A 23994-nucleotide genomic window follows, 5' to 3' on the forward strand; every position below is an offset into this window, starting at 1 on the left:
ATATATTTTTCAAATGTAGGCCATTGTGGCGCATTAGGTTCTTCCTGTAATGCCACAATGGTCCAAAACTATTAAATAAAAAAAAAAAAAAAAAAAAAAAGCTCTTCTAGCTTCATGTCGGAGACATTAGCTTACCTGAATGGTAGCTAACCCCCAAGATGTAGGAAAGATATCAAAGCGACCTAAAGAGTGAAAGTGGTTCAAAATCAAATCACAATTTTTGACGGGCAGGAATGTCACTGAACTAACAGAGTGAAGACAGTTAAAATCTTGTAAAAAAGTGCTTCGAGTGATGCCCGTTGTTGAATTGCATATAAATGTAAAAACAGAAGTCAACAAATATATTTTTTCTATTATTTTGAAAATAAAAAGTACTTACACCAACTTTTTAAAATTTATTTTACAGTCACCACCCCCTGCTAGCGATTACATCCCCAATGAGAATTGACACTGGCAGTTACCGTCACCGCACAAGTGCAAACCAAACATCAGAGCGGAGAGGCTGGTGCTGGAGAATCACCACCACTCGCGCATCATTAAAAACACATTTCAACTTACCACCCCCCACAAGTCACGAGCCCTGCCACCTCTTTACACCCTCGTGGGAGGGAATCTACCCACCCCCCGGTGGCGGGGGTTGGGGGTCGGCCTTAACGCACCATAATTCAACGCAGAAAGAAATAAAGCGCCGTTGAGGGTAGGGGGTGGGTTTGAGAGGGCTGTTGGGTTCCCCTTGTCCTCCGGGGAGGGAGAGGACGTCGCATTTCATTACACGACAACAACGCTGAGGAATGTGCTGCAACCTACCTAACGGCTACCCACCCCTAGATGTTGAACGTTGGGTCGTTACGGCCAACTGTTAATTTTTATTTTATTCGATGTCGCTTCAGCCTTGTTGCAATATCCGTTGTAATATTTCTGGTGTAACATATGTACGCTGTATAAATAATTATTCAATTTTTTGGATGACTTTTATGGATTCGTATAGTGGCCACTGACGTATATTAATCGGTATCTAGAGGTTTATCTATCGTAGCTGTTTCTTCAATGATTAACAACTCTGCCAATAAGGCTTTTGTTTTGAACACAAACAAATGGTCAGGGGGTTCAATTTGGTATACGAAAATATTTTTTGGTTCAAGAAAAGATTGTAAGAAATTTTCCTCTCAGTATATCTCTAATAGGGTCTGTTGTATCGTTTACAACTTTGAAAAATGACGTAGTTAGATTTGCCTGTAGCAAAGCAGGAATATGCTGAGGTATAATAGTATGAATAGAGCATTTTATTCACCTTTAGTACATTTTATGATAAAATTGGTATATCACAGAATAGTAAATACATTATAAAATTATATAATACATATGTATTTTGTGTAAGTAAGTGCATAGCTAAGTATAAATGATTATATTTTAAGAAGTTATAATATAATGTATTATGATTCATTTGTGATAAAAACAATACAAGGTATTTCATGGTAAATTTATATGCATATACGCATCTATTTCGGTTTTTATTTAATACTAGTGTTGTACCCGATGATATATCATCGCATGGGTGTTGACAAAATAAGTTATTAAATAAAAAGAATTAAAAGAAATGTGTCGGTTCGATCCGCACGCGATCGAATTTTTTTCAAATGTCTATAATATTATATATTTATTTTAATATAATATAATATATATAATATTTAATTGTTTAATATGAAAAAAAGGAAAAAAACTACCTACCTACCATCATATGTATGTACATGTAAACAATATGAACACCAATAGACACATTAATTAATTAAATAAATTTTCAATAGATGGCGGTAAATTCTCTACCTAGAGGAAAAATTGGTAGGAGATAGTATAAATATATAAGTTTTTTCTTTTATTTTTATATCTTCGTATACGTTTTGGCAATGGTTTAGCTGTGACGTACATACATATGTATGTCGAATCGAAACGACTATTATAGTATGGTGAGCGTTATCTCAGACAGACACAGAGACAGACAGACACACAGAATAGCGATATTATAAATATGATTATATTAATCAATATTGAAGTATTGATAAGACATTGGGTGTTGTATCTATTCATACTGCAAGGAAACAGCACGGCCTAGCTGTGCAGGGAAAATACTACTCCTATTCATACTATACAGCAGCTCACGTTCATAAAGTTTTGGCCGAATGGAAGGCATATAAATTACAGAACACGACGATACGGCGCAATACTGCTTGCGTCGAGTCAATATTCTTACAGTATGACGTTTCCGAAAATATACATGTGCGCATGCGCACTTTCGTTAGTACGTGTGCACTCGCTACTATGTCGTCACGTCTGTATATTTCCACGTATGAATATTTCCACAGGGGCCAAAGAAAACTTTTTTTCCTTGATACGTACTGCTGTATATGTATTGCTGTATAGTATGAATAGATTTTTCCGGCTTCTGCTATTACGTCTACGACACGTGCACATTACGGAACACAGGTTTATGTACCAAAGAATACTTTTCGTATTGCTGTTTACGTGCTTAAGCCGCTGTTTTTTTTTTAAATGTAATTTCATTTCGTTATTTTATATTATTGATTTAAATGAGTTTAATTACATATTTCTATACACATATATATATAGATATATGTACATATGTATGTATGTATTATATAAGATGAAAATTATAATTTTTTTGTGTGAATTTTGAATGAATTTTCCTTTTTCCAATACAAACTCTTGACAATCAATGCCATTTTGAAGAATACGTTTTATTTGTGTATTCTGAATAGGTACACGTTTCATTTGTATGTTTGGCGATCTCGATCTTCTTCTTATTCTTATATGATTATTAATATATAATTATTTTGTTTCTTGTCTTTTCTGTTATATTTTTGACCATTGTGGCGCATAAGGAATTCCTGTAATGCTACAACGGTCCAAACTTTAAATAAATAAATAAATAAATAAATAAATAAATAAATAAATAAATAAATAAATAAATAAATAAATAAATAAATAAATAAATAAATAAATAAATAAATAAATAAATAAATAAATAAATAATTAATTAAATAAATAAATAAATAAATAAATAAATAAATAAATAAATAAATATAAATTAAATATTAAGAAACAGGAGAATGAATTGAAAATAGACAATTTGCAATGGAACAATAAACAACGCCGTGGAAATAGCATATAATAATTAAAAGCTTGTTCTATTTCTAAGAAAACCTTGATTATATTTTCGTCAAATCTTGCTATTGAATTTTATTTGCACCCGACATAAACTTTTTGATTATGAAACCGAGTTAAGTAATTAAGAATGATCTGGTAAAAATTTATTTTTACTCACCGACATACGAGTACAATTGGTTCTCCGTGAATTGTATTAAAAACTATAATTTTCATTTTTAAATTTAGAAATAATTGGATGAAAAATCTCGACCGAAATAAACGCAAGCACTGTATCACTTACATTGAAAACGAATTAAGTACTATTTTTGGTAATATGAAACGGTTATTTATTTTTATAAATTTCAATACACATTATGCAAAATATTCTCGACATTAACGAAGGTATCTATTTTTGATCTGAACGATTCAGTTTCTTTCTTATTTATTTATTTATTCAACTTTAGCTATCTAGCTAATTTAAAAAATACATTCTTAATTACTTAATTCTAAAATTTTATGTATAAATTTACATACATATATGCACTGTCCTTCATAGAGGTGTTTCCTCGCACCTCGCAAGAATGCATCCACGGTCTTAGAAGACCTGAAGCACTGAGGGAGAGAATTGTACATGAGCACACCCCTGTGAAAAACACCACCAGCTGTCTTATTTTTTCTTACTCTTCTTTTATTTTTGGAATAAAAACCATGTTGATACATACATTTTTTTTGACATATATACCAGGAAGGCCTTACAAGTAACCCCAATGCGCCTTCCTGGCCAATTACAAACATTTTACCTTTATTTTTTAATATACAAGTCGCTGAATTACGAGACACTGACAAAAACTCGCAAATTAACGATACATCTATGAAATAAATTTTATTGTACATTAATAAATCTCAAATAGTGGTGACATAGTAGTAGGGATCCCAAATATTCGTCGACTTCAACTATTCGAATATCGAATAGTATATCAAGAGCTATTCGAATATTCGAATATATTCGAAAATTAAAAAAAAGGTAATTACATATAAACCAAGCATAAATTTGAATGAATCGTCTTATCATAGTTGCCATTGTATTTCAACTAGTTTTTATTGCCAATAATAGTTTCAATTTTTTATTTTCTTTTTTCATTATGATTTCTTGTAAAAATGTATATTTCGCTGGTGACTTCTTAAATATTCGTATTATTTTTCTGATGTTTTCTAAAATTTCATAGAGATTATTATCGATCTAAAAGTGATTTTCTTCAAACATTTCCGTATTTATGCAATTAATAAAAATCTTCTTCATTATCTTCATTTTTATCACAATTATCCCCATTATACATATATGTATTTCATTTTCTTCATAATCGTCCTCTTCTTCTTCATCACTCTTTTCATGTTGATTTTGTGTATTTAGTTTATAAAAAAATATATACACGACTAATATTCCAATAGTTGATGAAATATTCGAATAACAAATGGCTGAAAAATCAGACGAATAATTCGAATATTCGATTGGAATCCCTACATAGTAGGTAGGAAGGATATTTAACCAATTTTACCGGGAACCGTTTCAACAATGAAATCAGAGAAAATTGGCAACCTCCGATAGGAAACGAACGACCTGGAGTCACAAATATTCAGGTCTGACCAGCAGCACTAGAGATATACTCGATAGAAAAATTATTTTCAATCGAGGTCAGCTCATGGGATCTAACCCGGCGCCTCTCGACGCTAAGCAAAAGCTTAACGACCGAGCTATGCTGCTGGCATATGTACATGTAGCTATTTAATTTTTATTTTACCTATGTACATAGTTACAAAAGACGAAGTTATTATTGTCTAGGAAGGCGCATTGGGGTGTACTTGTTAGGCCTTCCCTTTATATATCTATGTAATATAAAAATTAATCAAAAATTGAACTTATAATCTTTGCCAATATTACGAGGAGAAAAAAACACCCACATGGAAATCCGATTAACAATAAACAAGGCTTAGTATTGACAGCATAAATTCGCTTGCGATAAAATAATAAATTAAATTAAACCAAACACCGTGGTAGCGCGATTGGATTTGGGCGAGTGCAGTACGAACGCACGCCCCTGTGATCTGCCGCGGCGATACGCGGATGCAATTTACAAGCAGCATCCAAGACACGCATTATTCAATATTGCTTGCAGTCTTTTTTCAACCCTCATTTGTGTGGGGGTGTGCTGGGCCGTTAGTGAGGGGCGCGATCAAACAACCGTGGGGGTGTATGCTCAAGTTTAAAGTAATGCGTCGGGCCGTGCCTTATCTGTATCTCGTTAGTGGCGCGCTCTCGCATCGAGGACATGTCGCTAATATAGGCATGTGTACGCAGTTGTCGGGGGTGTACATTAACCATAATATCGTGGAAAAAATCTGGTATGGTGTGGCTCTTGAAATTTTCCACCTATAATAACGTTTTTATCGGAAAAGCTTCCGGAAAAGCCGAACGTCGCGCCGCCGTCGTCGCAGCTGTCGGGAAATCCTCGTTGTTTCTCAACGTGTTTTTTTTCCGTGTTGCAAACTTTCGAATTCAATTTGCTTTTGCGGTCGTATTTTGCCAGCTCTCAGTTGTCGTCCTAGTTAATTAAGATATATGTATTCGGTATAATTTAACTTATGCTTCACCTGTATGGAATAACGCTTCGAATACTAACCTTTCCAAGCACCAAATAATACAAAATAAATCCCTAAAAATAATTTATAATACACTAACTTGAAAAAACTGCATGCCATAAATAATATTCCGTTTGTTAAAGATATTACTAACAAAATAACCAGTAGATTCTATGACAGAATCACTAATAACCATACTAACACACTTGTGAATACAACAAATGTCTATACCCTTCATATATAAACACAGATTACCTAAACACAATCTGCTTTAGGTCATTGACTTTAGAGAGCCTTTAATTAATATTATGTATTAGATGTATTATGAGCATTTATAAGAATTGTAAACAGGTTTTTGAGCTCTTTGTCCTATTATATTGTACATTAACATTAGAATAATATAATACTGTGATTACTAACCAAATTAAATTAAATTGTAAAATAGAAAATGATCAGTAGATCAGTAGCTATTAAAATATATATAAGAGGTATTGTGAACATAATTTCGTAATAATTTCTATTTTTCCAATATTTCCAATATTTTTATACTTTAGTTTAGTTATGTAATGTGCTATTTAATTATATTATAGCTTTCATTCTTTTCCTTTTCATTTGTTTATTTTGTATTTACCTTTTTCATTTGTTTTATTTTTGTAAATTTCAATTTCTTCTTATATTCTATTTTATAACCTTTTCCAAATATTTTAATACTATAGTTTAATTATGCAATGTTCTACATATTTTGTCATGCCTTTATTATTTACTTTTTAATTTGTTTTCCTTATATTTATCTTTTTCATTTTTGTAAAAATCTATTATTGGACTCGGATGTTACATATATTATTTATTTACTATTTGTTTTTTTTTATACATATCTATGTACATCCTGTCTGTTGATTTTTCAATTAATAAAATAAAATAAAAAAATAAAATAAAATAATAAAAATCATTTAAAAGTAGTATAATATGGCAGATATATACGTTGTTGCTATGAACAAAAATAAAAACATGAAAAAATACAAAATTATAAGCGTTCTTGTTCGTAAGGAATTTTTGTTTTAAACAACACACAGATTTGTTTACAAGCCACTAAAATGCTGGGATTATTACTACGAGTGAGTTAATCTTTCCAGAGTGCGTTGGTGCTTAAAATTCTTTACGAATCTCTAGTACGTAGCATTCTGGAATTTTCTTTCATTACATGAAGTCCTACTCATACGACTCATTCATTGAAGATTGAGAGAATTTAAAAAGGGTTGCTCAGATATCTTTATATGAAATTGTATGGATATTATACCTGGATATATCCTAGTGCTTTTCTACTTGAGGCGTTAGACTTTAACTCATTGGAGTCACGTCGTGTTATGATTGGGGTAAGAATATTTTTAAACTATTAATTGGATTTATACACAATCCTCGGGTTCTGAATGAACTTAAGTTTCATACACGTGGTAAGTTTAGGAACCTGAGGAATTGTGATTTATTTTCTCCTCCTGTGGCTAGCATAATATGTCAGCAACGTCTCCAATCTCTAAAGCAATTTATCTGCTCAAACGGGTTGCTGGTGAATTTGACCTATTTAATATAAGCTATGCTGGACTATGTAGTAGAGTGGTTGTTGAACAATACTCATTGTTGATTTTATCCAAAATTAATGTTGTTAAGCACAAATGTTTTATATGCCTATATTTGTATTGTGTTTATATATATCTGGCCACAATTACGCGTTAGAGTACTCTGTAATGTTTCTAAATAATTAAGATTGGACTACGAAACTTTCATACAGATATTAGAAAACCAAGCAAATATTTAGAAGTATTTTTTTATGTATGTAATGCATATGTACATATTCACAACGCTTTTAAACATGATAGAGCCGGTGAAATACGACCACAAAAGCGAGTTTGTATACTTATTATATAGGTAGATATGTATGTAGACGCTATGCAGTTAGTTGGCTTTAAGCTTGAGAACCGCTGTATTACTAACCGATGAGATTCCGAATTGAAAATTCCCTTTTTCGCTCTTTCCGATTCTCATTAAAATTTCCTCGTTGCACTCGCGTGCAGTTACCTCCTGGCAAATATTTAACACCAGAAAGATGAGAAACAACGAAGTATTAATACGAAGAAGTTTCGAGCTCCTCAAAAGTACCCGTTTTAATTTCGCGGTACGTTTAATCTCCTCAATCGCCGTATATATGAAACGGGAAGTCTCGATTTTACAGCAGCTGGGTGCATTTTTGAGGTGTTCTCTGGGAAAATAGCTTCCGGCAGCTTTGAGCGCAGTAGCCGACCGCGAAAATTCGCACCGAGGAAAATCCCCGCATATCCAATATTTCGAAAAAATTTCCATCATCGATTGTATTCATTCACGCGATTGCATTGTGGCGTATCAAAGTTCGATATCGGCTGTTTATTGACATTATGTAATCAATCAACGGCGACATTATCGATATATGTATGAACATATGTATATGGAGATAGCGTTCGAAGAATTCCAGTGTTCAAAACGGATATCTGAACATCCGGATATATTTTTATTTATATTATTAATGCACGTACATGCTGAAATATGTGACTTTGTACGAGTTGGATGATAATGAAATGATCAAAACATGTCCTATTGTATGGAACGAGTGCGATTGATCTCAACTGAGGATTTTGTTATAAGAAGGGCTAATCTTATTTGATCAAAAATAGAGGGGGCATACACATACATGTATGTATTTTTATATACCAAAACAATACAACTTAGATATCTTATACTTATAAATCAAATTGTACTTGGATGTGTTAACGAATTGATTTATTAAATCTGATTCGTTTTCGTGTTGGAATTAGAATATATTTATTTTCATATGTATGCAGATTGTACAAATTATTGATTTTTTTTTTAAATGCTTTTTATTATTACGAAATTATGTTCACAATACATCTTATATCTATTTTAATAGCTACTAATCTACTGATCATTTTCTATTTTGCAATTTAATTTAATTTGGTTAGTAATCACAGTATTATATTATTCTAATGTAAATATACAGCATAATAGGAAAAAAAGAGCTCAAAAACCTATTTACAATCCTTATAAATGTTCATAATACATCTAATACATAATATTAATTAAAAAGTCTCTAAGTCAATGACCTAAAGCAGATTGTGTTTAGATAATCTGTGTTTATACCTGAAGGGTATAGACATTTTATAGTAATCACCGAGACTCTTCACAAGTGTGTTAGTATGGTTATTCGTGATTCTGTCATAGAATTTACTGGTTAGTTTGTTAGTAATGTCTGTAACAAACGGAATATTATATATGGCATGCAGTTTTTTGAAGTTAGTATATATGGGTGTTTTATAAATTATTTTTAGGGATTTATTTTGTATTACTTGGAGCTTGGATATATTGAGGATATACCCCGCATCGCCTTGCATTTCGCTGCCTCAATGTGAGGTGCCCATCTCATTCTTTTATCAAACGTTTCCCTAAATATTTTATTACTGACTGCCATTTCAAACTTTCTCCAGAGGGGATTTTCAGATCTGAACTTGGCTTATGCTTTCTAACACTAAAGAATATGGCGTCTGTTTTGGTTTGATTAATTTGAATTTTCCACTTAGTGAAGTGTTCAGTCAATTTTTTAATTGCAAATTCAAGATTTTTAAGAATAGTGTCTGGTTTTTTGCTACTTGTGAAGCAAGCGGTATCATCTGCATATAGGGCTATGTGACAGTTTTTTGGAATAGGTATGTCATTTATATATATGGAGAACAAGAGTGGGCCAAGCAAGCTCCCCTGCAGAACGCCAGCTCAAACAAAAAAATATTAAAATTCGTTTAAAACATATAGTTCTAGCTATATGGAATTTTATCTGCCACTTTCTCACTCGACTTATCCAATGAGAATTTTTTTAATCAGTTGTCGATTGTGAACTTGATCGATAAGACAACCGTTGACATTTTAAGAATTAGAGATAGCTCTAGTGTTTTATCATCCGCATATAATAGTAGACGGGTATTTTGTTTGTGGTGTTGAAAATACATTAAAAATTAATTTTCACTGAAAGATGCTAAAATCTTAGAGGCGTTTTAAAATACTAATTGAAAAAACGTAAGATTTTTGTTTTTAGTTTTCATATACATATTATGTATTTATGTATGTAGGCTTAGAAAACCAACATCAATCATTTGCATGGATTTTAATAATCTTACATACATATCACATGTAATTATTCGTTATCTATACAATGTGTGTAATCTACATACAGAGGAAATATAATAATTAATTATTTTAACAGTTTTTGATATTATTTTTAAAATATATACTATTCACTTGGTTAACCTTAACTTGTAATAAAATCTGACAAAACGAGTGGGGTTGTGGAAGGTCAAACAAACAAGGCTAGTGGCCATGAGCTTTCATCATCTCCAAAATTTTTGGATTCTTAAACGTGTTTATTACGATTATTTTTCACTTTTATTGGTGACCGCAAAATGGCAAAGTTTCAAACCGATCGGATGAATGTAGGAATTAGTGTCGGACCAAAAGGCGAAGTGATACTAAGAAAAGAACTTGTACTTGAAAAATAAAACCTAGGCTAAAAATATATACAAATAAAAACAAGCAAAATATAATAATACATATATATATATCTCAAAAAATAGTTTCAGTAGAAAAAATACAAACATGATAACAATTAAAATACTAACGACCAGTTTCAATGTAGCGATTTTAATTATTTATTCAATGTTGAATACATTTAACTTAAGTTGAGTAATTTGTTTTCGTTCGATATGTTTGTAATGGGTGTACATTATTTTTATGAAAGTGAATATTATTAAAATTAAAGTTCAATTAATTAGCACACATTGAAAAATATTTAATGTATTTTTAAAATATTTTCTTTTTTATCTATTATGTAATGTATACAATGTAATATGAGTGTTTACTATAATTTTATAATATGTTTTTTATTTGTTTCTGTACAAAAGATAACTCATATACTACATATGTACATATATTGACACTTCACACATGACTTATTTGAAAATGAATTAAAGTAAAGTCTTACAATTTTATGATAGCAAACAATGTTATTTCTGCTGGTTATTATATTTAAATTTTTTAAGTTTTCTTTTATAGTGTACAAAAAAATCTGAATGAAATTTTAGATATCAAAAAGTTGAATTTCAAGTTAATACATATTTGGTTAATATACAATTAATATTCGTAAAATAAACGTGCTTAAGAATTTTTTACGGTGATTGTTTTGACTAATTTGTTAATGGATAATGATGCGGTGTTTAAAAATGTGTGCACATTAAAGTTCAAGTGTAAAACGATAAGATAATGATCATAAATATGCGTCAATTCAGGAAAAGTTTCAAATTTTCATTGTCAAAAAGTCTCGAATGTTTTTGTGATGCGTAGATTCTAAGTTTTATTAAAAAAAATATTTTATTTTTAAATTACTTGAAAGTATTCCTAATCGTAATATGCATAAAAAAAACAATAACAAAGATGACAACTGAAGCGTTCAATGTCACTGAGTTATTTTGATGATTTAACTATGAACTCGTTCCAATGAAATTGCCTCTAAGATAATCTATCGTCGGTTTAGACAGTGGTCATTAAACCTTTTAAGCTTTTTAGTCATTTTAGTGTTGATTTAACAACTCGACAATTGTCAGAACAATCGGCAAGATTACACAATTCAAATAGTGAGTCGACTAACTCGTGTAATTTATTATCTTTCGCGATAATTACACTAGGAAGTCGTTGATTTTATTACACAATTGTTCGCAATAAATTTCACAACATTAATCACGTGTAGAAGAAATGAAAAATGAGCGTCGTACGAGGCTCGGTACAATTGCAAGTCGGCGGGTTGGAAATTATGACGAGACATTCGCTAAATCTTCGCAGAAACAGTGTTCTGTCAACTTATGATGATTTTCAAGAACAGGAAAGGTTCTCCGTCAACGACAAACAATGGAGTTTGAAGCTTTTAAAGGTATGAAATTCTACCCGTATATTTTACGTAGTCTTATGTTGGTAACACACGAAGAGAATTATCAGTAAAAAAATCACCAGATAAATTCTCAGAGACTTGTAACTTATCTATCAACAGATACAGCTTCTGTTTACAATCAATCAGGTCTAGGGATTGCAATACCGAAAGTACCGATACCGGTAGTATCTATTTTATTTGTCAAAAACGATGTCTCTGTAGCTAAAAACTACGAAAACGACCGATGCGTACATATTTTTCATACGCGATGTTGAGCGAGCTATTGTTTTATGAATTGTTTTCGATCTCTCTTTATTTTATCATGCCACACGTCTGTAAAATTGTTTTGATTTTTACTATTTTCCGATACATATCATTAAATACAATGTTCGGCAACATTTTCGGTATCGCGGCTTCCTTACAATGTGTCTCAAGTACGCAAACCTTTTCAATTTTAATTTAAAAAAGAAAATGTTTACTATATAAAGTGCTGATGTTTTTTTAATAACGTACATACATTGAAAATGTGATAAAACATTTTGTCTAATTAAATATAAGTTGTCTTTCAACAACAACTAATTCCCCATCTGATGGTTGACTCTTCGATTGCATCTCCAGTGAGCGATGATTGGGTATCTGATAAGCTTGTCAGAATTGCAAAAAAAAACAACTAAAAAATACTCTACGAAACATATGTAATAATCCTTTATAAGTGGGACGTACCTACTTAACTTTTTTGTGTCTGAATATCCTGTATTTGAATGTATGGGTTTGGTGTATTTTTCAATAAACATGTTCAAACATGTAAGCGGTGCTTAGGATATCGGAAGCAATGTTTTTTTTTAATTAAAAAAAAATACCGAAAGTACCGGTAAAACCGGTATCGTTCTTTTTATTTCGAAAATACTGGTATCGGAAATTCCGGTATTTTTGCAATCCCTAGTTAGGTCATCCTACATAGTTGTGTTCATCGCTGTCTTCCAATGACAATGTACATATCTTTAAATAGTGAACCAATAATAATCTTTTTTTAAACAGCGAGCTTATGATAAGCGCTCTGGCTAAGAAAAGTATTGTATCTACGTATGCTGACAGATCTCTATGTGAATGCAACCTCACATGACATGATTTTAAATTCAAATTTATTTCAAACAGAGTCAATTCAAACAGAAAAACTTGGAAGCTTTGTACAGGCGATATGATGACAAGTTAAGATTAGGCTATTTGTCTATGTTTATCATAATACTGATGAGTATCTCAATCGCTCATATGATTATAGTAGCATTTACGACTAAAACAGTGAGTATAAAATAGAATAAATGCTTTCAAGACTGTACTTAATCATATCAATGAAAGCTGATCTCATTTTTATAGGACAGAAATAAAATTATCGCTATGGTATGCTACATATTACAAGCCATGTTGCCGATTCCTTTAATGGCGACATTATTCGTCGAAAGATTGGTGAAAAGATACACTTGGCTTAAATTGACATTTTCAATAATCGTGCTGTGTATATTAGTAGCTGCTGGTGCGTACTTCAATAACAGATTTGAATTATTAAATGAAATTCTTATTATATTTTGGTTACGTATTTTTATTTTAGATGTTTTGGTGCCCGCTTTGAGTGATGTTCACATTGAATTGAAGCAAAATTTTTCAATTGAATTCAATTCAACTATTGTCGTTAGTCCAAATTCGCATGAGATTTATGCTTTGAGGCCTGCTTATTACACAAACGTATTGTTGGCATGTTATATATTTTTGCCTATAGTCAATAATTGGTTGTCAATGTTGTTCGGATTTATAGTGTCTGCTTGTTATATTGCTCTATTATGGTTGGTCACTTATGAAAAAAAGCAAGACGACCTCAAAGAAGTATGAAATTTCTTAAAATGAAGTAATATTGTTAAGATATTGATTAGTGTATTTGTAATTTGTATTTGAAAAATGTAGGTAGGAGGCGATATTTTGTATTTATTTGGTGTGAATTTCATCGGATTTTTTTATCGGTTGATGAACGAGATTGTCTCTAGAAGGTCCTTTTTAGATAGGAGGGCTTATTTGGAATCAAATTTGAAATTACATTTGGAAAAAGAGCAAGAAGTGAGTTGTCACATTTAATACATCGTTATCTGATAAAGTTGAATTACAATGGAAAAAAATATGTTTTGTTTTTTTTATTTGATTAAAAAAACACTCAATTAACTAATTTTAGGAACGTCTTCTCAATAGTATACTTCCGGAGCATATAATAAAAATCGTCAAAGCGGACATAAGAAATGTTTATAACAAAATTAAAAAGCATAAAGATGATGCTATGATGATGCCCGATTTAAGGTATTCATTTTTTGAAAAGTTTTAATATTATTATAGCAAATGGATTGATAATTGTTTTCTTTATAAAATTACAGTCATTCATACATAAATGAACACGAAAATGTGAGCATTTTATATGCAGATGTTGTGAACTACACGACAATGACTACTAAATTACCCCCACATCTTTTAGTAGAAACTTTGAACGAATTGTTTGGAAGATTTGACGAAGCTTCAGAGGTAATTTTTATACCTTTACAATAATAATTGAGATCATTACAATACATATACATATATCTAAAAAAAAAAAATTCAATTTCAGGAACATGACGTACTAAGAATAAAGTTCTTAGGTGACTGTTATTATTGCGTTTCGGGGATGCCCAAGCCGAATCCACAACACGCAAAAAGTTGCATAGATCTAGGCTTAGATATGATATCTATTATAAAAGACGTTAGGTAATTCAATTGCTATTAAAATTAGCACTATCTATTTATGATTAGTGTTTTATTTTATTTAAAATATGTAGGGAAAGTCGAGACTTGACCATTGACATGCGAATAGGAGTGCATAGTGGAAAAGTGTCTAGTGGACTAATAGGTATAAATAAATGGCAGTATGATATTTGGTCTAAGGATGTTACTATTGCAAATAAAATGGAATCTACAGGAAAATCAGGGTGAGTTTCACACTACAAACTGCGGAAGTAAAACTTTCTTACACGGTGTTAAATTAAATTTTGTATAATTTCAGGAAAGTTCACATAACGAATAGAACATTAGATGAATTAGGGGACTGGTCTCGCGGTTATATAATTGAACCGAATTATGAAGCTCTCAACGAGCCTGTATTAAAAGAAAATAACATTGTGACATTTCTTGTATCCAACCCGTCAAGAGTAAGTACATTTGAATTGAATAGTTTGAATAATTTTAAATTTCGGTTTTTAAATTATTACTATTATTACAGTCGAGTGCAGATTACGTAGATCAAAGGATACAATTCAGAAGAGTTTCTGTAGGAGTGGCTCAGAGAATTAAAAAAGGCGCTCCAAGAGTAAGTGAAAACGTTTAGTTTGAAATGAAAATGTATAGTATTTGAAGCTAAAATTTTTTTAAATGAATTAATTTTTTATTGTGGACCGTTTTAAAAACTCGTCGCTGCATAACTATGTTTAATCCAATTTTATAACAGTTTTTCCGTCCGTTTCGTGTGTTGTTTCGTGCATACGATGTAATTAAATTATGGCATAACGTTTCATTTTTTTCTATATAAAATTGTATAGCCTCGACTCACCGAAAATTTGAATACTAGAAGCAGAACTACAGCTTTTATTGACAATAACTTGATGGCGTATAGACAGATGTTGCGCGCGGCTGACACACAAATGGCTGAAATTGTCGATAATATGCCGTCGGGAATATTCAGGTGAAATAAATATTTTTATTTATATTGTTTTTTTATTTTATTCATTCGGAAATTTATTTAATTTCTGTCTATTTTCAGTGAATATACAAAAGAAGACAGCATGAGCCCGCACACGTTGCTATTTCGACAAGGTTCGTGGGAAAAGTCTTTTGTGAAACAACCAGATCCTTTGTTCAAATATTTCATTTTCGCAAATTTATGTATTTTGATATTGAACATGGCTATCACTGTTCTGACGATAAAAAAGTGAGTATTAAAATATGTTGTACAGAAAAGCGATAAGAAAAAGAAAACGAAAGCGGTTTTTTCCTTTTGAAAGTTCACTTAATATAAACTGTAGTGTGATATTGAAAAATGCTTTATATTAAAAATGCAATTTTACATTTTTTTTTTATAACTTTTTGCTATCGTCCTTCATAATTAATGAAAACTTCTTGTTAATTTGAATGAATTTAAATATAAGCCTTTCATATTTTTATCTATATCACTTGATTGATAATGCAGTTTTCGGGTTGCCTCTAAGCGACATCTATCGTATTAAATTTGTTCATACATTGTTTATAAATTTTAAATCATATTCAAATAGTATGTAGGATGGTTTTGTCAATTTGATTTGGAGGCATTTCAACAATGAAATTAGATAAATTGGTTAACTCTGATAGGAAACGATCGACTTAGAGTCAGAAATATCCAAATCTGCAGCAGGACTACCGATAATACTCGAAATAAATGATTTTCAATCGAGGTTAACCCACGGGATCAAACCTGGGAACCTCTCGGTGGTTAGTAATAACGCAACCACCAATCTATGATGCTGGCTAAATTACTTCGAGATATTTGAGTTTAAAAATGAGTTGCTTTATATATTTTTTCATCAGTGTGGAACTCACATTTATTTAGAAATTTAATTTAATTTGTATGAAAATAGTCTGAAATTATCCTTCATTCGGCAATAAACAAAATAAATCAATATGTCATCCATTATATTTGAAAGTGGCGGAAGTTTAATTTTCAGTTCCAAAAACACTATTTCTGTTTGATTTAATTCCACAAATATTTATCACTTATTTTAATTCGATATGTCGAAAATCTCGGAAAGGCAGAATAAATAATGTTACAGGAAACCAGTAGTTTTAAATATTGTTGAACGCAAAGCATTATATTTAATGTTTTGCGAGATATTTCTCAAAATGAAGAAAAGTGGACTTATGCCACTTTCAAATATAATGTATATTTAATAACATATGTATATATTTAGCCAGCAGCGTGGTTTAATGGTAGCGTGTATGCTTAGCACCAAATGATCAGTGGGTTCGATCCGCAATACTGCTGGTTTGATTTGGAGGTATTTGTGACTCCAAATCGATCGTTTCTTATCAGAGTTTGCCAATTTTATCTGATCATTGTTGAAACGGTTCCTCAAAATTGACAAAAAATCATCTTTCGTGTTGTCACAAATCTTCTGTATTTATTGTACAAATATAAAATCCATAGATGTCTCAATGGATTAATTCTGTAATTAATTGTTATTTCGTGTTCTTCAGCCTCTGGAAATACAGTGATTTTTGTAATAATAAAATGCTGCATTGTTTGTAATTAATTGTCCAGGAAGGCGCATTGGGGTCTTCCTGACGAGCCTTCATTGTATATATCTATGTAAAAAAAAAATAATAACATTAAGTACATTGAAGAAACAAAATAATGATTCAAATTCAAGATTAAAATTTAATTATAATGTACATAAGCGTGGTCCTCAATTTACAAATTTAAACTTTCTGATATTCTTAGATAAAATTTCTCAAGTAAAAATGTACAACGAGGATCACTTTATTATTTTTAATCCTAGTTTCAATTGATCGTAATCATATTTTTTTATGTTGCAACAGACTCGCCAAGAAAACGTTGATAATCGATGGTGCACTGGCACTGCTACTAATAGTATTACAACCGTTGAACTGGACCCAATTCTTTTGGGTGAAGTACAAAGGAAAAGAAGAACCCAAGAATATAATAATCAAATTTTTCTACAAAATGTCCTCGAGCATTGTATGGAGCGCACCAATAAGAAGTGTCCTTTACATATTCGTCAGCTGCATGCTTTCTGTAAGCTCGTTGATAAGTTTAACAGAATGCACAAACGATGACAGCAACTGCATAGCACCATGGGTATATTATAATATAGCATAACATTTGATTTTTTATAATCATCATCATTAAAGAGACCTTACGAGCTGCTAGAAGAAGTCTCTCCAGCACGCTTTCATCTGTCTTTGTTCTGATCAAAAATTATCCATAACATTTTGTCGCTTTTGTTTACATTCACTTGGGAAAAATTCGAGCACTTATTTTGTTAACCTTTTTAATCAATTCAACTAGAAACCCACTCAGTTCCAATTCAAATTATTCACTCGATCCATTGTGCTACACTAGTTATACTTCTCATTATACTTCTCATTTTCTGTCTCTTCTTTGTACGTATACATACATACATATGTAACTTTGCTGAGCATACCATATTCTATTCTTCTTTGAGTGCATTCAAGTGCATTGGCATTCATTGTCTTCCTCTCCCCTTCTTTAAATGTCCTAAATAAAGCTAACTATTGACTATGTATTTCTTTTTACTTTATATATGTACGTAGTAACAATAGATGAAGTTTTGTGATCTTGCGAAAATTTTGACTGATTCGAACTGAGAATCGATCACTGATCACGTTTTCACGGTCTAGAAAAAAATGTGTGTTTGTGTGTTAGTATGTATGTCTGTGTATTTTGGGGATTTTTTGAATACCGTTAGTCCTATCGAACTAAAAATTAGCAACGGTTACTGAAATTTTTATCGATACGACGTTAATCCTGTTCCAATTTTTGAGTTGATGGGAAATTTTAATTTTTTTAATTCAAATATCTCTCAAACCGCTTATTTCTATTGTAATACAATAGGTACGATTTAAAGGTGCATTTAAAAACATAACTTTGCTCCTTAGAACGAATAATTTGCGCATTAATTAAATATATTTCTGTTAAATAAAAAAAATGCTACTTAAAGCAATATTTTATTTTTAGTGTGAAATTAAATCATTTAACAGTGAAAAGGTTAAAGCTAAGCAGTTAAATGTAGAATTGAAAAAATCTCGTGATTTTAACTACTTACAAAAAAATTGCAGTTTAATTCGCAGATTCTGAGCTCGTGAGCTATTTATATTAAACATCTATTATACAGAATGGGCCAACTTGCTCGCTTGTCGGCTGAGAAGTTGCTGATCTCTAATGCTTAGCGTTAATGCGCATTGAATTCTTTTTAGGTTGCTTTATATTTTTTCAGTTGTGATAGCAGCTTATCAAATGACCGCATTTGATATTAAAATGCTGACTTAATTAAACAATGGATTTGTAAATTTTCAAATAATCAAGTATTTCTTTTATTTTTTATTTATTTATTATATTGGAGGTTTTTAGTTTTGTTGCTTATTTTTTTTTTTTTTTTTTACAAATATTATCTTAAAGGAACATAATACTTTTGGGTCTTTTTGTGTTATAATAATTTGTTTTATGTGTTCTTTTGTGTTATCATTTAATTATATATTTTTTTAATATATTATATGAGTCGTTATATTTTAAAGTGGCGGAATTCCAATTTTCAGTTCCAAAAAGGATACTACTGTAACAAATAAACGTATTTCAAACCATCAGTATTAAATATTATTTAATTATTGAGATATTTCTTGAAATGAAGAAAAGTGCACATATAACGGCTCACTTGAGAAATTATTTTTAAATTGTTCATTTATATTTTTATATGACAATATATTTTCAAATTTTATGAAATATTTACGATAATGCGCATTTAAATTGTAATAATGTGATAATACGCATTTAAATCCCATAATACAATAAAACCGTGCAATATAATATATGTATCATTTCATCTCTGTCTGTGTGTCTGTGTAAGATAACATTCGCCGTACTATAATAGCCGTTTCGATTCGACATACATACATATGTCCGTCATAGCTAAAACCATTGTTTTAAAACCAACAAAATGTACCAATGTAATATACGAATATAATAACAAAAGAAAAAAAAATTCTATATATATATATATATATATATATATATATATATATATATATATATATATATATATATATATATATATATATATATATATATATATATATATATATATATATATATATATATATATATATATATATATATAAACAGTATATATATATATATATATATATATATACTGTTTCCTCTAGGCTATTTGCATGAGCATTTAATATGGTTACCTGACAACTCGTTCACAGATTTTCCGTAAGCCGAGGATGCGCTCCAGGCATTACGCATACGGCCATCTCTTTCTCACCCCGTCTGTTCACCAAGATCTCGTTTACTATGCCATTACGTGTGCAGCCATCTCTTTCACAAACCGTCTGTTCACCGATAACAGACGGTCGGTGAAAGAGATGGCTGCACACGTAATGGTATAGTAAACGAGATCTTGGTGAACAGACGGGGTGAGAAAGAGATGGCTGCATACGTAATGGCATAGTAAACGAGATCTTGGTGAACAGATGGGGTGAGAAAGAGATGGCCGTATACGTAATGCCTGCAGCGCATCCTCGCTTTACGGAAAATCTGTGAACGAGTTGTCATGTCACCATTTAATATGTCTCTGAGCATTTACCGCCACCTATTGAAAATTTATTTAATTAATTAATTTATTTATTTTTTCTATTGGTGTTTTATATTGTTTATATGTACATATGTGATAGTTTTCACATTTTTTTTTCATATTTCTTTAACAATTAAATATATTTAAAAAAATTCGACCCAAAATACGACTGACACATTTCTTTTAATTTTTTTTTTATTAAATAAATTCATTCGACAACACCCATCCGATGATATTTCATCGGGTACAATACTTACGTTATATATTATTAATGTGTTTATTTTTCATATTTTCAGCAATTGGCTCAAGCCTGCTTTCTAGCATTGCTCATGTGCTTCCTGTTCAGTCGTGTATTTTTCCTGTTGAAATGGGCAGTTGGACTGGTAATTACTGGAATTTACCTATGGATAGTTTGGGAGTATCGGTCGAACGTTTTCGGCGAAGATATCACGTGGAATGTTGGCATGAATTCCAGGATGGCTCACACTTTAGCCGTGGTATTTCTGACCTACACACTCCACTGGATCGACAGACAGACGGAATTTAGGAATAGACTCGATCACAAGTGGAAGAAGCAGCTGAGGAAGAAGCAGGAGGATGCATCCACGACGAAACTGATCAATAACATGTTGCTGCATAATATATTGCCAGCTCACGTGGCTGAGATTTATCTCAATACGAGTCGATCGCCCGAAGAGTTATATTGTGAACAGTATAGTAATGTAGCTGTTATGTTCGCTTCTTTAACTGATTATAAATTCGTCAGTGACGATACAGACGGCAGTGAAATTCCTATGTTGAAATTTCTCAATCAGTTGATTCTAGATTTTGATAAGGTATTGTACTGCATACGTTTACGTATACTAGTTGACGATATGGAGTGGATTTTTAATGCTTTGTCTACTCAACAGCTCCTTTTGCAACAAAGACAGTTGAAAGTAGAAAAAATAAAGATGGCAGGTTGGACTTATATGGCAGCTTGTGGCTTGGAACCGAGCAAACGCTATTCTTTGACATCGAACAGCTCAGAAGAAGAAGTTGTCGACAGTAATGAAATGTACGAGAACAGTGTCGTACTCACTATGATACAATTTGCCGCCGATATGATGGAAGAGTTGGAAAATTTCAACAGGTGCTCTTTTCAAAGCATGAATCTTAGAATCGGTTTGTAAAATATGCGATTAGATTACATACATCCACATTACCGACACTTACAGTTGATTGATTCATATTTATCCTAGGCATATCTCACGGAATGGTAACTGCTGGAGTTGTCGGTTCTTCGAAACCACTGTACGACATTTGGGGGAATGACGTGAATATGTCCTCCAGGATGGACTCCACTGGGATAACTGGAAAAATTCAAGTAAATATAATATATTACAACTTGCACACACATAGATGGAATGTTTAAGTAAAACTTTGAATTGATTTAAGGTCACCGAGCATACTGCAATCGTTTTGGACAGGCAAGGAATTCTAACACAGTTCAGGGGAAAGACTTTTGTCAAAGGGGTGAATTATATACGGACGTATTTTGTGCCCTTGGATAAAAGTCACACTTTGATAGAAAAGGATAGAATTAATAACAATGCTAAACAAGAACGTCAGATAGTGATTACAGAATTATGATTTCGGATTAAAATGTCGAATAAGTTCACATGTAAATAAGACTGATTAGAGAAATATTCGAGTAAAGTTTAATGTCGTCTAAATATTGTGTTATATGTGCGTTCTAATTAATTTCCCTGAATCAAGGATCTGTTATATTGTATTTACATACGTGTATGAACTATTTTAATCGACGCGTTTTACATGTATGGACTTTCATATTATGTTTAATTAATTTGTGTTAAGAACAGTGTAATAAAACAATACGTTATTGTATTATATAAGTAGTTAAAAGATAATAAATTATTTTTTATACCATTTTTCTGAACAAATTTTATGCTAAAATACACAAATATATGTTTGTATTTATCCTCTGTTACTTTTTTTCTTTGCTTGGTGGTGGTTTGAAACATGGACTAGTTACTTGATGATTTTAATTTTGTTTTTATTAATCTATTTTTTTATTATTACAGATCAAATTATATGTGCCATGACAGGAATTGCCCTAAGGCGACACATATGTATGGTTAGATTATTTTTGCACGTAAGTACTAAACATAACAGTACATATGTAAAATACAATAGAGACATCTATGGACAATCAACAAAATTTTAGATAGACAGCGAATTTGTGATAAATAAATTATGTAGGTAGCATTTTAAGAGATTCAACAAATTCACAATGATAATAACTCGAATTTGCGAGAAATTGAAGGGGAGGATACCGATTTATTGTATCCGTCACAACAATTAAGCTAAAAAATTGGAAAATTCTAGCAGAAGATGGTTGATCTGTGTTTTTTTAATAACTACGAGATCTCGCCAGCAGCGTATTTGGTCGGGATTTGAACTCATGACCTCTTTACTGATATACAATACGTCTTCTAGTGTACTAAGCTGCATACATATATACAAAATACAAACATGGCTTAGATCCAAAATGAGAAACTTGAAGATTTCAATTTGGTATATGTATTACCTCTATAAAATAAAATGTAGAATCATCACATTTGGTATATGTATTAACACTATAAAAATATTAAATTTTCTTAAAATATTGTATCCATTGTTTTCCAACTTTCACACGCCCTAGCAATGCCGGATAGTTTGGTTAATTTATTTTATATACATATGTATGTAGGCGTTTAGTAAATTTCGTATTTTTCTATAACATTTTTCATCGATCAGACTATTTTTCTATACCATTTCTATTGTCTGGTCTGTGGGAAAAAAGTAAACAAAATTATTTAAGCTACATTTTGCAATAAATCATGTACAAGAAGATATATTCCGCTTTCATAATGACCGATGGTCGGAATTCCAACAACTTTTTATTTCAGATATTTATGACTAGAGTACGGATAGCCAAGGTGCCGCTTATTGTTCAATTATTGTAAATACTTTGTAAAAAAGGTTCGGCAAACCTTTAACAATGCATTTACAACATTTGAACAGTAAACGGCACCTTGGTTATCCGGGCTCTATTTATGACACATATTAAAAAATTCGGGTGTGACCAACACATGACTTTATCTATGTATTTGAGGAATATAAGAAGGTTACAAAACAAAATTCGATATTGAACCGTATGGATATGATAGCGATACAAATTGAGCGCAAATGTGTGGAAACTTGCACAAGATAAAAGTTCTACTTCCGGCTGTCGGATTTTGTTCAATTTTTTTTTAATACTTAAAATCACTTTCAGTATTATATAAATTAAATATCAAGAAAATAAAATGATTTAAACGGTCAAAATAAAATAATGAAATATTGTTTAAAAAAAAAAAACTACTTCCGGTTTACGGATTCTGACCAAACCTTATCAGCTCTAAGTTAGTACATAAAGAGTACAAATATAAATTTTCAGCTTGATACGTTCAGGGGTGTGGACAGAGTAGTGGGCACAACATTTTTGACCTTTCTAAGAGGAGAAAATCCCACTACCGGTTCATTAAATTTGGTGATTTTATTTTTTATTTTTACTTTACTATCTTTATTATACACAATACATATCAAGACGCTTAAAAGCAAGAGTAAACTGCCACTTCCGGTTGACGGATGCTTACTAAATTTTACAAATAACTTCATATTAAGCTTAAACTTCTAAATATGAAATTTCAATTAAATAAACCGAAA

At 31.1% G+C, this 23994-nt stretch overlaps 1 protein-coding gene and 1 long non-coding RNA gene across 2 annotated transcripts in view; both read left to right on the forward strand.

Annotated features, from left to right (window-relative positions):
• The window catches only part of LOC143909031 (uncharacterized), a 265898-nt gene that overhangs the window by 25628 nt on the left and 216276 nt on the right, over nt 1-23994 (forward strand). The gene's annotated exons all lie outside the window — the stretch shown is intronic.
• On the forward strand, nt 9784-22233 carry LOC143920816 (adenylyl cyclase X E-like). Its single transcript, XM_077443833.1, has 19 exons — nt 9784-9912; nt 11636-11815; nt 12968-13111; nt 13187-13343; nt 13419-13690; nt 13769-13918; nt 14031-14152; nt 14227-14371; nt 14454-14590; nt 14662-14811; nt 14886-15030; nt 15102-15188; nt 15418-15560; nt 15639-15806; nt 17447-17726; nt 20541-21080; nt 21156-21408; nt 21486-21610; nt 21682-22233. Exons 2-19 carry the CDS (start codon nt 11648-11650, stop codon nt 21874-21876), a joined length of 3381 nt encoding a protein of 1126 aa, XP_077299959.1. The 5' UTR covers nt 9784-9912; nt 11636-11647; the 3' UTR covers nt 21877-22233.

Source organism: Arctopsyche grandis, chromosome 1 (assembly GCF_051622035.1).
Source record: "Arctopsyche grandis isolate Sample6627 chromosome 1, ASM5162203v2, whole genome shotgun sequence".
Taxonomy (NCBI): domain Eukaryota; kingdom Metazoa; phylum Arthropoda; class Insecta; order Trichoptera; family Hydropsychidae; genus Arctopsyche; species Arctopsyche grandis.

Excerpts from the sequence above, each read along its gene's own strand:
- LOC143920816 (XM_077443833.1), top strand. The coding sequence starts at position 11,648 with ATGAGCGTCGTACGAGGCTCGGTACAATTGCAAGTCGGCGGGTTGGAA. Across the intron at positions 14,372-14,453 it reads GATTTGACGAAGCTTCAGAG|GAACATGACGTACTAAGAAT; the intron begins GTAATTTTTATA and ends ATTCAATTTCAG. Across the intron at positions 21,409-21,485 it reads AAGCATGAATCTTAGAATCG|GCATATCTCACGGAATGGTA; the intron begins GTTTGTAAAATA and ends TATTTATCCTAG.